The sequence below is a fragment of the Pan troglodytes genome, chromosome X (genome assembly GCF_028858775.2).
Source record: "Pan troglodytes isolate AG18354 chromosome X, NHGRI_mPanTro3-v2.0_pri, whole genome shotgun sequence".
In the NCBI taxonomy this organism is placed as follows: Eukaryota; Metazoa; Chordata; class Mammalia; order Primates; family Hominidae; genus Pan; species Pan troglodytes.
In genome coordinates, this window is record NC_072421.2 from 152,287,888 (window position 1) to 152,302,951 (window position 15,064).

Sequence of the window (15,064 nt, forward strand, 5' to 3'; positions counted from 1 at the left end):
TGTCATCAGTGTAATGGACAGGCATTGTGCTTGTGGTATGTAAAGATGTTTGAGGTCCCTTGAGTCTATATTATGATAGAAAACAAGAGAGCTAATATTGCCCTGATGCATGGGCAGTAAACTTAATACTCTTGTTCCTACTTGGTAAATTCAAATGTATTCTGATTTTACTAATGTATGGAAATGAAGAAAAAACATTCTCTAGGTCAATACTTCCATATCAGGTGCCTGGGGCTGTGTAAATTTGCTTCAACAGAGATATGATATCTGGAATTGCAATTGTTTTTTGGCATCACCACCTGATTAAATTTGTGATCTGCTGTCATTTTCTGTGACTCGCCTGGCTTTCGTAGTGGCCAAACAGGGTCTCTAAGGAGAATAGTCACTGGTTTGTGAGGCACCTATCTCAGTTATAGCCACTGAAAGGCTTTTACGCAAAAGAGGGATGACTGCTTCAGAGACTGGGGAGTGGTTGCCTCCTCAGGCAAAGGAGGTTCAGGGGAATTTGGAGGTTTGCAATTCTCAGCCTCATCCATGTCTGCCTAAATGCCTCCATCTCAGGCCTCAGAGTTTCACTCCTTCCCACCGGTACTCTTACCACAGCATAATAGATCTGGTGGAGTTGAGCATTTAATTGTCACTGCAGCTCTGCAACTTATGCTCAGCCCCTAAGTCGTATCTGCCTACAACCACAGGATACGGAGGATTCCTCAAAAGCTCTATGCATGCATCCTGATTTTCCATGTATGTTCATCAGTGTTCTTATTTTGTATATATTCATAACATTTCATTTCTTTTTCCATGTGTATGCCCTCTAGGGCTGTAAGAAGACAGACCACTCTACAATCAGGTAATGCTACGTTTGTTGCCACAGTGACTAAATGCCACTGTCATTTAATCTCCCCAGTGTCTTACTTGCCATCTGCAACTCATCCCATAGTATCACTGGTGATAATCTGAGAAACTATAATACTAACACATGTCATGGATTCCCTAACTGCTCATTTTCTTCCTTGGCAAACATGTTATCTCTGTGTTTCTTGAATATATTAGCAACATAACCTTAGAATTGCATTTTGAAAATCTGTTTCCTGGGGTTTCTTCTAGCACCAATTACTGTATGAAACAAGGGATCCAGCAAGGAACAGAAAACATGGAAATTAGGATAATTTGTGGAAGGTTTAATAAAGATACTAGTTAGGAGGGTGGGAACAGAGTATTACCATTCTGTAAACCCAAAATAAAATTCTAATCCCCCCAACCATCTGAATGGACCCCTCCTTTCGGCAAAGGGCCTTCCAAAGTTAACCTGAAAAACATTCAGGCCATGATGGGAAAGTGGGGATCAAATATGCCTTATTATACCCGCCTCCCTTTTGGAATTCAGAAAAATCTGACCAGTATTAACATCAACACAGACCTTCAGACTGATAGAACAGACTCTTTAAGTCTGATAAGAAACATTTACAATCTATTCTCTCTGAAGCCTGCTACCTGGAGGCTTCATCTGCATGACAGAACCTTGGTCTTCACAACCCCTTATCTTAACCCAGATGTTCCTCTCTATTGATTCTAAGTCTTTACACAATAACTTAACTCTTTCAACCAATTGCCAATCAGAAAATCTTTGAATCTACCTACGACCTGGAAGCCCCGCCTCGCTTCCAGTTGTCCTGCCTTTCCAAACTCAATGAATGTACATCTTCCATCTATTGATTTCGGTCTTATGTCTCCCTAAAATGCGTAAAACCAAGTTGTAGCCAGACCACCTTGAGCACATGTTCTCAGGATCTCCTGAGGGCTGTGTCACAGGCCATTGGTCTCTCATATTTGGCTCATAATAAATCTCTTCAAGTATTTTACAGGGTTTAACTTTTTGTTTGTTGACAATCCCTAAACCTGAAAGGATCAGAAGAGAGAAACATCCTGAAAGAGAGAATTGGATAGATTATTGTAGTGGCTTTAAAAAATGACCACCAATTATTTAACATTTCTCCCATTAAAAATTAGGGTCTATGTCTCTTCCCCTTGAATCTGGGTGGATATGCGATTTGCTTATAACCAATAGAATGTATTAAAAGTGAGGACTAAACTCTGATTTTTTTTTTATCTTGCCCAAATTCCTATCTAAGGGGTCTGGGGAGTCATGCCCTACAAATCATAAATTCTCATCAGATGGGTTTTATTTAACCTTATATGTCATGATTTACTTTCCAACCTTACTCTGGCATCACATTGTGAGACAAGGAAGAAAATCAAAATATTTTACCCCAAAACATGTTTTTTTTTGCCATATTTTGAAATGGCCCTGCAAAGCTGTTCTTTGTGGAGGGAAATTTGCAACTGTAAAGAATCTCTATTAACATAGCTAGATCTTTTTCTCCCAGCCCCTCCCAATCCTAAAGAGATTAACTAAGATCTGAATACAAAACATTTGTCATCTATTGTCTCTAAGGGGAGCCACTATAAGACTTCAAAAGAACTTTGGTCTCCACAATGTTTATCTTAACCTGAACATTCCCTTTCTATCAATCCCAGGTCTTCAGACAAACTCAACCAATTGTCAACCAGAAAATGTTTAAATTCACCTATAGCCTGGAAGCCCCCAAGTTGAGTTGTCCCGCCTTTCTGGACCAAATCAGTGTATTTCTTAAATGTATTTGATTGATGTCTCAAGCCTCTCTAAAATGTATAAAACCAAGCTGTGCCCTGACCATCTTGGGCACATGTTCTCAGGACCTCCTGAGGGCTGTGTCATGGGCCATACTCACTCATATTTGGCTCAGAATAAATCTCTTCAAATATTTTATAGAGTTCAACACTTTTTGTCGACAAAAGTGATGCTACATAACTTAGAAGACTCGGTCAGAAAAGGTTATGTAGTCTTCACCTTGTTAACTGTAACACTCACACTTGGAGGCCCTAAAATGACGTGTAAGAAGTCCAACTACAGGCCGGGTGCGGTGGCTTATGCCTGTAATCCCAGCACTTTGGGAGGCTGAGGTGGGCGGATCACCTGAGGTCAGGAGTTCAAGACCAGCCTGGTCAACATGGCAAAACCCTGTCTCTACTAAAAATACAAAAATTAGCTGGGCGTGGTGGCATGAGCCCGTAGTCCCAGCTACTCAGGAGGCTGAGGCAGGAGAATCACTTGAACCCGGGAGGCAGAGGTTGCAGTGAGCCGAGATCACACCAGTGCACTCCAGCCTGGGCAACAGAGTGAGACTCTGTCCTCCCCCCACCCTCCTACCCCCCCTCAAAAAGAAGTCCAACTACCTTGAAACATGCTGTAAGGAAGGCCAGGCCTCAGGGATGATCCATGTAAAGTTACATCAGTCAACAACCCCAGATTCTGTCCTAGCTGACAGTCAGTACCAACCACCAGAAAAGCAAGAGAAGGAACTTCCAGATGATTCCAGCACCCAGCTGTTAAATAATCCTAACTGAGGCTCCAGAAACCACCCATCCCCACTGTGTCCCAGTCTTGATCTACAGAATCTGTGAGCAAAACATAATGGTTATTGTTATGACACCAAGTTTTGAAGTGGCTTGGTACACAGCAATAGTAGCTAGTACAGGTAGAAAAAGCCACTCTGAGGGAAACAGTGACCTTAAGTGGGGAGATACAGTGAACTCCTCTACAAGGAGAAAGTCAGAAGAATAAATATGCCAATCTTTTGCCAGTGCTCCCTGTTGGTGAAGTCCAACCAAAAGCTGGAGGACAAGGTAACCTGTTGATGTATTCTATACAAGCTCACCTCACAGAACAAGAAGCAGGGTAGAGAAGCAGGAAAATGGATCTAAAGGGGCAAACAAAAGTTATCTTGCTTGGGGTCATTTGAAGACTTTGAACTTTATTCTGAAGACAATGGGAAGACATTGAAAAGTTTTAGGCAGGCGACTGATGATTATCCTGAAAATGATGTGCAGCTTTTATCGGAGAACAGATTAGAAACGGGGGAAGACTAGTTAGGAATGTAATACAATAGATCAAGTGTGAGGTGATGGGACCCTGGGCTGTGGCAACAGCGGTATAAATGGAAACAGAAGAAAGAGATATGAGAGGCATTACAAATAAAGGATTGACCAGATTTGTGGGCATAAAAATGAGGGAAGAGTAGACAATAACGCTGAGGTTTTAAGCCTTTAAGGGTCTTGAGCTCACCTCTAGAGAATTCATCAATTCCCAAAGTTTCACCCATCCTTTTATGTGGAAGTCATGAATCTTCATCTCCATCCATGGTTTTGCCCCCTAAACTTGTCTTTCACCTACTGCCTGCTGGACATTTCAACCTGATTGTCCTACTATAACCTGAAACCTAGGATATCCATAAGCAAGCTCACAATCATCAATCCACACAGTCCTGAATCACATATTTCTATCAATACAGCATCTCTTCATTTCTATCATCTATGAGCCTTGACACTACTACATTTTTGCTGATATGTCCGTAATAACTCTATTGCTCATAAGTGAAAAATTATTTTTTGGAATTAAGTTTGTGGAAGCTAAGAGTGTTTGTCCAATATCTGAAATCTGCCAAAATTCTTTAAAGTATTCAGGCATTCCCTTTAAATGACTAATTACATACCATTAAGGTTCCAGTGGAATTTCCTCGATAAGTCTGCCACTTCTTCCCATCAAGACTATACATGATGATAAACTGAGAGATGTAGAGGCTGGAGAACTTCTGACGGGCACCCTGGGTCTTGATGCCGTGAATAATCATTGGTGCCAACAGATCCACCTACCAATTAAAATAACACTTTATTTTAACCTATTTTTAAATGTATGTGCTACCTCCTGAAACTAATTATTAGCTTAGGAAGAATCTACATTGCTACAGGTGTGTCCATCATTACCTTAGGTGTGCAAGTGAAGCAGTCACCAATGTTGAAATGTGCATGTGTGTGTGAAGCTGTGGGATACACAGTAGAAATGAATGGAAAGATGCTTATTGAGTTCCCAGCCTGCTTCTTGACAAACCAAACCACTACCAAATCATTGAGCCCCCATTTCGTACACACACACACACACACACACACACATACACACAAACACACACACACCTTTTGTGGACTCACATAAGCTAATGGACCCACATAAGCTAATGCTTTGCCCACACCTCAGCCTCAGACCAAAGCCAATTTCCTCCCCTCTCCTGAAACCAGACCCACCCCAACATCACTGTCAGTGATGAACTGCTACACCTCCTTCAAGTGTTAGTTCAGAAACTATTTTTCCTGGTTAGCCTTCTCTGACTCACCCAGACAAATTTAGTGCTGCTTCTTCTATGCTTCTACTTCACTTTGTATATAACTTCATTATAGCAAATTATTGCACCATATTATAAGGTTGCTTTGCTTTTCTGCTTTCCTTATTAGACTGAGATCCTTAAGGCAGTGAACCCATTTGAGTCACCTAACTTTCTGTGTCTCAACTTATCTGTAAAGTGAAGATAATATTAGTTTTTATCTCAAAGGGCTGCCATAGGGGTTAAAGAGTTAATACATGTAATGTGCTGAGTTCAGGGCCTGGCGCATACTAAACACTCAATCAATGTTAGCTTTTATATTCTCTCTAGCCCCAGCACCTAATATGGTATCTGGTATAATACTGCTGTATAGCAAATGCTTTGGAATGAATGAGTGAATAATGGGAAAGTAGTACAGAATGGACACTTCTTAAAGAAGAGGTCATGGGCTGCAAGAACATTAGAAGTATCAGTTACTGTCCTAATAAGCAAGTCAAATTTAGCACGTTTTCACACATGCCTGACACACACAATTGGACTGGTCATCACTCTTATGCTTAATAACTGTCTCCTTCAGCTGACTGTAAGTTCCATTCATACACTCATTCAAAGAATATTTTTTAGCACTTGCTATGTGCCAAGCACTGTTTTAGGTACAGGGAATAGAGTAGTAAACAAGAAAGAAAGCCCTGCCCTCATGGAACTTACAGTTGAGTAGGAGAAATAGACCTTATATCATATATGTTTTTATTTGTTTATAGCATCAAGTAGTGATAAGTGCAGGAGAAAAATGAAGCAGGGTAACAGGACAGAGTGTCAAGGTCTTCAGAAGTTGCAGCCCTGTCTTTTCCCAGATAGATGGTATTCCCAATCAAAGACACTTCATTTTAACCTCTTGGTATTGTGGCATAAAAAAGTGAAAGCACCAGGCACAAAAATCATGACTTCTACTGAATTGACTTTTACTGTTTCTTCATATAGATAGAGTATAAGAGTTCTTTCTTGGACCAGTGATTATTGTATTTTCCAGCAGCCTTGCTAGAATAAAGCTGCAATAGAACCAGGCTACAATAAAGCCTTGGCAGCCTACCTACATTCTGCAACTGACAAATGCTTGACAACTGATGAATGCTTGACAAACTGCCAGGCTTATCCACTTCATCTTCTTGTGCCTCTTCTACATTATAATTGGCACCTGGGAGCAGTTTGACAATTACAGACTCAACAGCTTCACCTATGTGCCCAGCCAGGTGTTTCAGTGTAACTACAAGACACATCTCTCTATTAGGAAGTAAGCAAGGTGGTAATGAGTTTCACTGTATAAAAGTACAAACACTGCAGCTGCGTATCTCCATGGGGCCTGCTGACTTCCCCCTGTGCATTGCCTGGTCTTGGTCACCTGGTGCTCCTCAAGCCAGCCCAGCGCTCTTGTGTCTTGGGGCCAGGCTGTTGTGCACTCTTCAGGCCTTCTCACGAGAATAGATGCCTTCTCCAACTCCCTTCCTTGTCAGCACCCCCTTTCAACTCCATCTCCATGGTTTATTTTATAAAGTTACGAGATCTATAAAAAGTCTAGCTGGACCTTAGTAGGACAGATGGCAAAACCACCTTGAAGATAAGGCGATTCAATAGTGGTAGATGATAACATAACTAGGTGGATTTGTAACTGGTTTAATTACCACAAGTGAACAGTGACAGTTAATAGATGGTTATCAACTTAAAGGGAGCATTCCGGAAACAGTGTAGTACGATTACCAATTAGGGTTCTGGAGCCCAACTATCAGAATTTGAATTTTGGCTCAGTCACTTATTAGCCGTGTGACTTGGGCCACAATAACCTCTCTATGCTTCAATTTCATTATCTGAAATGAAGATGATAGTAACATCTACCTCACAAGGTTGTAGTAAGGACTTAACAGCTTGACTTGTATTGTGCACATACTAAGGAAGTCTTGTCTACTTCAATATTTTGATCATGACTTTGCTGCAGTATTAGAAAGTTTACTGATCAAATCAGTAACTGGAAAAACTAGGAAATACTTTGGGACACTGAAGATCGGCAAGCTGAAACAATGGGCCAAATCTAGTAAGTGGAAACAACAGAGTATACCATTCAGGGTTCATTGGCTAGGCACAGACAGGACACTCTATTTACTAGTCTTATCAGGTTGTATCTAGTGAGGAAGATATAATTCCACCCTCCCAAATAAGAATGTTATTACAAAAAATTAAATAGCACAGACAGACACAGGGTGGCCAAATAGATAAACATGTTCTCTATATAGGGATACACTTAAGGTTGAAAATAACCATAGAAATACAAGGTGAAGAACATAACATGTTGTTTGGCAGAAGCACAAACCAACAAAAAATACTTAGGGATTAGTGAACAGCAGCTCAGATTGAGTCAAAATTGGCAGTGTCTACAAAACAATGCTGTGGCATTAATAGACATGCTATTTGCAAAGATGGAAATCAAAATGTTTTCTCCATCTCCTGTTTGGGCTTCTAGAAGGCATCTAGCCTTATGTTTAGGTGGAGAGGCTGAGCAGGCACTTCCAAGCTGCCCTCAGCTTTTGTGAGGCATGGAAGAGACCCAAGAGTTTCCATCTGTCTGTCTTTGAAGGGGCCTCATTGATCATATGTTGAAATGATAGTATTTTCAGATATGTTGAGTTAAATAAAATGTATTATTAAAGTGAATTTCACATTTTTGAAAACGTTGCTACAGAAAATGTAAAAGTACACATGTGGTTTGCATTTGTGAACCATTTGTTTTATGTTAAAATAAAGGGGATTGGAGTACTTAAGGATACGTGGGCAGTTGGAAGCATCTAATAATAACATATACTGTCTTGAGAGATGACGAGTTCAATATTATAGAAAATATTCAGATGTTCTAATCCCAGTAGAAGGACTAAAATACAGAAACAGGACATATCAATATACTCAATTCTATCCCCATATCTCTTTGTTCATGACTGCTTTTGTACAAATCATTAAGGCATTCTGTTCTTTAGTTTTCTCATATTCATAGAATCCTTTGAGCTTGCAAGAGGAATAAGTAATGCAATTGATTGAATGTGATACATTTCCCATCACTGATTACATTTTCTAACCTTGATCCAAGAAAAGGGCTCCTTGGTGCTCCAGGCATTGATTGATCCGGAATAATGAAGTCTGGCCAGCTTTGGGGCCCACTGTCCTTTGCCCAAGTAAAGAAACAGAGATTAAATTCAGCTGGGTTAGTCCTAGACACTTGAGAATAAAATTATTGTCTTGAGAAAGGTTAATCTAAGCTGTGGTGAAAATAGAGAAAAACATAAAGGCTTTATGGCATACCAGTATCAATTACTATCTAAGGATATTGCTTATCCTTGTTGTCCATTTTATTTTCTAAAATTTATAATTTTGTTAATTGTTAGCACCTCTAACTAGCTGATACTGCAATTTGTTACCAACACTACCAAATAATAATATTATTTCTTCTTTTCTTTCTTTTTTTGAGATGGAGTCTTGCTTTGTCACCCAGGCTGGAGTGCAATGGCATGATCTTGGCTCACTGCAACCTCCACCTCCTGAGTTCAAGCAATTCTCCTGTCTCAGTCTCCTAGGTAGCTGGGACTACAATCGCGTACCACCATGCCCGACTAATTTTTGTATTTTTAGTAGAGACGGAGTTTCACCATGTTGGCCAGGCTGGTCTTGAACTCCTGACCTCAGGTGATCTGCTTGCCTCAGCCTTGCAAAGTGCTGGGAGGCATGAGCCAACGTGCCCCGCCTATTATTTATTACACAATGTATGTTCATTGTAGAAAAATCAGAAAATGAAAAGTAAAAATAAGTAAAAATACAAATAAAAGACATTTTAAAATGTAACCCTTCCACCTAGTGAAAAATGTTACTATTTTGGTGTAAAACTCTCACGCCTCCTTTTCAAGAGGATTTTTTTTACCTCACAACAACATAGGTTGGCAAACTTTTTCTGTAAAGGGCCAGATAGTAAATCATTTAGGCTTTGCATATTATATGGTCTCTGTTGCAACTATGTTACTGCTGCTGTAGCCATAGATGATATGTAAATTAATGGACGTGGCTGTGTTCCAAAATAAGGCTTTATTACGGATGCTGAAATTTGAATTTTATAATTTCACATGTCATGAAATAGTCTTCGTCTTTTTGACAATTATTTAAAAATGGAAAATCTGTTCATAGCTCACATGCCATACAAAAACAGGCAGTGTGCTGCATTTAGCCTGTGGGCAGTAGTGCTCTAAAACAATTTCTGAGAATTCTCTATAGACCCTAGTCAAACTTTACCATTACTGCTCATAGGAAAGTATAGCTTCCTGCTGCACTGAAAAGAATTGACTCAAGGAAGAAATACTGAAGGTAGGGAGGATATTTAAGGAGGCAGTGTCATTGCCCAGGTAAGAAATGATGGTGACCTGAGTTAAGATGGCCACAGTGGGAAGTGGAGAGGAGGAGATGTATTTGAGAGGCACTTATGGAATAGAACTAATAGAAGCATGGAGATGGATTCATTATCTGAGATTCTCCACCAGATTATTAAAAAAAGATATAATCAGCCCAGGTTCTTGGAGCAAAAATAATAGTATTTACCATATTGTCCTGAAGCTGTAATCTGAAAATCTCTAATGTGTCCAGAAGCCATTCCCAGGGGAGTCTGACACTCTGAAATGAAACGGGTGGAACACAGTAACTAGAAGTGCACAAAATTCAGCTTCTCAAATGTAAGTCAATGAAAATGGGAGAACGTCAACAAATGCTAATATTTTTTAGTGTTTAAATGTGCCAAGAACTGTACTCAACGTTTTACTGTATTAGTTCATTTAATTAATCCTAACAGGTGCTAGAATGATTCACATTTTACAGCTGAAGAAACTGGGGTCCGTACATAAATAGACCAGTGGCTCTCTTACTTGTTTAGGGTTAAATCTCCAAACTCTTCCAAGTAGTATTTCTAAGTTATCTGGTAACTAAATCAACATTAAATTCCAAAATCTGCTACTGGAGATCTTCGAGCTTTACCAAGTTGTGAAAATGAGGTGGTTTTTTTTTTTTTGTCAATTATTTAGAGCTTCAGGTACAAAGTGTTCAAAGCTTCAAGTATATCTGCCCTACTCTGAGAACTCTGATGATTTCTACCAGCAATATTCGTTTTAAATTTGATAATGATGTAAGCTTGTATTTATTTCCTGACACAAGCAACCATTCCAGAAAGGAGGAAAGCTGTAAAGAAGTAGGCTGAGTAGGTAGGGAACCTCTGCCCACATTGCTACTCACTATTGCTGTACACCAGAAAAAGTGTGCTCATCCCAGCATGTAGATGCTCGCCAATAAGGCATTCCACCCGCCAAATTCCAGCTTTGGATGGTAACATTTCCACTGTCTCAAAAACACCTTATAAAAACCAACAGGAACAGAAATTATTTCTTTTCACTAAAAAATGAGCATGAGATACATTGGTTTATGCGAAATATCAGAGTAGACCTACCAAATTTGGTAGTTCCACTACTTTTGGACCCCTCAAACGCAAAGTGCTTGCTACGTGACCCTTACAGTTGGGGGTTGTGGAGATTGAGTTCTGACCACTCCCCTCCCCCCAGGAGATGAGAAACAGGGTGACTGAATTCTTTGATGGTGGGGACAGGAGAATGCTACTGCATTATGATTGACCTACATTCCCAGGGTCGTTCTGAGCAAAAGGTGTGTTTCCCATTGGCCAGATGTGGACTCTGTGAAACAGATAAGTCAGGGTGAGTTCCCTCTGGATCCAGTCCACTAGAGCTGCCTACAAGGGTAAAGTTACCCCAGCAACAAGAAGCTGCAGGTGAACACTGAGGGCTGAGAAATGAGTCACAAGTGACCACCCAGAGTAAAGGTGGAAGAAATGTCAAGGGGATTTCATGACAGTCACGTAAGGGAGTCTCTAAAGAGTTCCCTGAAAGTGCCCTGCAGGAGAAAGAGTCAACAAGTATTGCCAGGCACAAACAGTGTTAAGCTAGTTTACAACAATGGTGCCAGCTGTAAATAGGTAAGAACTATCTTATCCCCTTACCTTTAACCTATCCATGTTGGAGTTCAAAACAGCAGCTATAAAGGGGTTGTGGGGAAGCACGATCATCACAAGGTACAGAAACAGAGGACTCAACCATGTCTCCCTTTTCCAGTGCAGACTTCCAGCCTGATGCAGGCTCAAGTTGGAGGAGGGGAGATTGAAGTTAAATCAAGTTCACAATTTTGATTAATATCTTGGGATGGACATTGTAATTTCTGATTTGAACTGTATTTGTGACATAAAGTGACTTTAGTCCTGTTTATTACTTAAGGGTGAGCAGAAAAGTTACAGGGCTTATCAGAATTTTTACGAAGAAATAAGGAAAGTTTACCCCCGCTATTAAACTGGATGGTTTTTTTTTTTTAGAGACAGGGTCTTGCTCTGTTGTCCAAGTTTGAGTGCAGTGGCACTTTCATAGCTCACTGCAGCGTCAACCTCCTGGGCTCAAGCAATCCTTCCACCTCAGCCACCCAAGTAGGTGAAGTAGCTGGGACTACAGGTATATACCACATGTCTGGCTAATTATTTTTTGTAGAGATGGGGGTCTCGCTTTGTCACCCAGGCTGGTCTTGAACTCCTGGCCTCAAGCAATCCTCCAACCTTGGCCTCCCAAAGTGCTGGGATTACAAGTGTGAGCCATCGCACCTGGCCAAACCTATTTTAAAGGGACAGTGGAGAACCAAAATAAAATTGTGTTGTGATCAACATTATGAGTAGTGCTTAATCAATATACTGGTTACATACATAAACAAATCACTCTTTGGATGACTACTGGTGCCCTATGGGATTTGAGATGGTAAATGATAAAGGAATAAATTCCTTTTCCCTAGGAAAGTACTGTGACATTAATTATCCATTTATTCTGTTCTATTTCCTTTTTAGCAATTTTTCTATATCTGAAATTATCTTGTTCATTTGCTTTGAACAAATGGTTTAAAAAGCATTTGAAAAAGTATTACTTAAGAGCATGGAGCTTGTCTGCTTTGTTCACTGATTGTGTTCCCAGTGCCTAGACCATTTAAAGTAAGTACTCAACAAATAGAGTAGGTAGAAGAAAGAGCACAAACAAGCTCATACCTGGATAGAGATTGTACAGTGCCATTTTATACTCCTCTTTTTTTCGTACAGTGAACACATGTCCACTGAAATGAATAGAATGGATGTTTTCATTGCTGCCCATGCTGAGCAGATACCATCGAATCCTTTGATCCTGAGCCATTACTAAGCCAGGTAGTGTATCCATTATGTAGCCATTGATTGCTGGAGAAGGACACAGAGAAGCCTGTTAAAATCTATTATATCAGTTCAAGTCCCTGGATCAAGTCTCATTTGTCAAAGTGCAATCTGCATTTCACAGTGATAATGTTTGGATGTGGAATATATTACCATGGAAGCGATAATTCTCTTTAAAAGTGGGATCTTCCATCTGGATATTGCAGGGAGCCCTGCAGTTTCTTTCCATGTTTTCAGTGAAGTACCAGCTTTTGGTCTCATCAAAGATGGTGAAAAACAGAGCAAATTCCTGTACTGTCACTTGTCTCCCATGAGCAGGGTTCAGTGTGTTAGTGTGGCAGACCAGAAGGGGTCCAATCAGGCCTGAGTGCACATCTTTTTCCTAGGGAGGGAAGACATCAATCCTATGAGTATAAGCTCTCTCACCTATGAACCAGAGTGGATTTCTCATCAATTTTTATGCCACTCCAACCTGCCTCCCACCTTCCAAAAATATAATCCATCGTCTTCAGTAGATTCCAGAATGACATTTCTAAAACACAAATATAATGATCAACTCTCCTATTTAAAGCTTCTTATTGCACGTAGGATAAATACCAAAATTCTTAGCACACAAAGACCATTTCTTTTAAACCAAAAAGTGGTCAGCACAATAGACACCTGCTTACCAGGTCAACATCAGAGAAATAAGCCCAGGCTTTGCAGTCAAACTCATCTTTAGTGGGCGCCATATGATGTTGCACTTTCCAAAAGTAAGTTTTGGTTTCATTAGGCTTGACAAAGTTTTTCCTAGGTTCTGCTCCTTGCCTCTGATCTTCCTCATAAGAAATAAGGCTAGAATAGAAGGAATAGGGACGAGAGGCCTGATTTTTGAAAGTTACCTGCAGAACAATAACGACAAAAAAAAAAAAGCAAGAATAATCTTCTAGGATCTTAAGGTCCTTAGGGTTTACATCCCTAAAAGAAATACCTGTCTTTTGGTCTTTATCAAAGTTTTTAATACCCTGGAAGAAGTGGTACAGAAGATGGATGCTGTTAGAACTCAAACCTAATCCTGAGGAGGTTTTGTATTCTAAATTTAAGGTATGAACTCAAAGTTGCAAAGGAGAAAATTCCTAAACACTTAAAAGCAATTCCAGAGTAAAAGGGAAAATGTTACTGCAGGGGTTATAAGAGACCATAACGCCAGGAGTTGATATGTAAGTTAAGGTTCTTCATGACAAATTCTAGAATGAATGCATATTATCTTTTAAAAAAGGCTTACTTTCCAGATTAAAAATTATACATATTTATCATAGAATATAATGGAAAGTAAAATAAAATGTAAGGCAAAAATTGCCCACAATTCCATAATTTTAGATCCTTCTACATCCTTAATATACACCATCAATTAATTGAAACAACGAATAGATATTTTCAGAAAAAAATAAAACTACTTTGATCTTTGGTTCACACAATGCACCAAAATAACTTTTAGTCTACAGGAAGTATTAAAAAGTTAAATGTAAAAAATTAAACTGTAAGAGAAAAACTGAGGAAAGTATAGGTGTTTTTTAAAAAATCTCTGGATAGGCAGGAATTTTTATAAACATAAAAGCAATGAAAGTGTCAAAAAGTAAAGATTGATGGGTTACTACCTAAAAATTAAAACGTGTTTTATTTCAAAAACCATCATTTATAAAATTAAGAGAAAACAAAAACTTGAAAAAGTACCTCTCATTAAAATGTTCAGTGGTTTACTATCTAATATATAAGGTAACATAATCAATAAGAAAAGCACTTCCTCCATGAAAGACAAATGTGCAAGGGCCATTACCAAATAATTAATAAGAAAAACTCTTAAGATGCTCAAATACGTTGCACTTCTGGAATTTTATCTTAGAAAAACTGTTATTACAGCGTTATTTATATAGTGAAAAAAGAAACTGTCTAAAAGATTGTTCAAAATAAATGGTTACATAAACTATGGTTCCATAAATTCATATAATAGACTATTATGCAGTATTTTAAAAACATACATAGGAAGTGTTTTTAATGACATAAGAAATGTTTATGATGTGATATTTAGTAAAAAAACAAGAATCAGAATTCTGCATGGTATAATTTGAATACATAAGGAGAAAAATACATAGGAAAAATAGAACGTACACAAAGATAATTATGGAATTATTTTTCTATACTTTAAAAATTTCCAAAAGTGGGAATACATTATAGTCAGCAAGAAAATAAATATATAAAATTAATTTTCTTGTAATTCCACTGTCCTTAACTCACCATGATATTATCTTCAACTTCTGCTCTTATATATGGCCCCAGGAGTCCCAAATGTTCATTTAGTTCTCCACGGTATAAGGGCTGAGTAAAGGAGCCATCAGTAAATTCCTGGAAAACAACTTTCTTGAACTGAGGGACACTGCCACTCTGAGCCCTGGAGAAAAAAAGCAGAGGAAAAGCAATAATTTTATGTACCAAGTGGGTAGAAATGCCTCACATC

At 39.1% G+C, this 15,064-nt stretch overlaps 1 protein-coding gene across 7 annotated transcripts in view; it reads right to left on the bottom strand.

Annotated features, from left to right (window-relative positions):
- The window catches only part of F8 (coagulation factor VIII), a 189,326-nt gene that overhangs the window by 55,156 nt on the left and 119,106 nt on the right, over window positions 1-15,064 (bottom strand). For 6 of the 7 annotated variants that reach the window (XM_016944624.3, XM_003317789.6, XM_063804695.1 and 3 more), the window contains 8 exons: window positions 14,845-14,998; window positions 13,239-13,451; window positions 12,724-12,952; window positions 12,415-12,597; window positions 10,563-10,679; window positions 9,879-9,950; window positions 8,375-8,460; window positions 4,593-4,748 (listed from right to left, as the gene is read on the bottom strand). In XM_016944624.3, the coding sequence (XP_016800113.1) occupies window positions 4,593-4,748; window positions 8,375-8,460; window positions 9,879-9,950; window positions 10,563-10,679; window positions 12,415-12,597; window positions 12,724-12,952; window positions 13,239-13,451; window positions 14,845-14,998 (1,210 nt within the window). Of the gene's footprint in view, window positions 1-4,592; window positions 4,749-8,374; window positions 8,461-9,878; window positions 9,951-10,562; window positions 10,680-11,337; window positions 11,413-12,414; window positions 12,598-12,723; window positions 12,953-13,238; window positions 13,452-14,844; window positions 14,999-15,064 lie in introns of those variants that run through there. The other variant, XM_016944627.4, reaches the window with a different exon arrangement.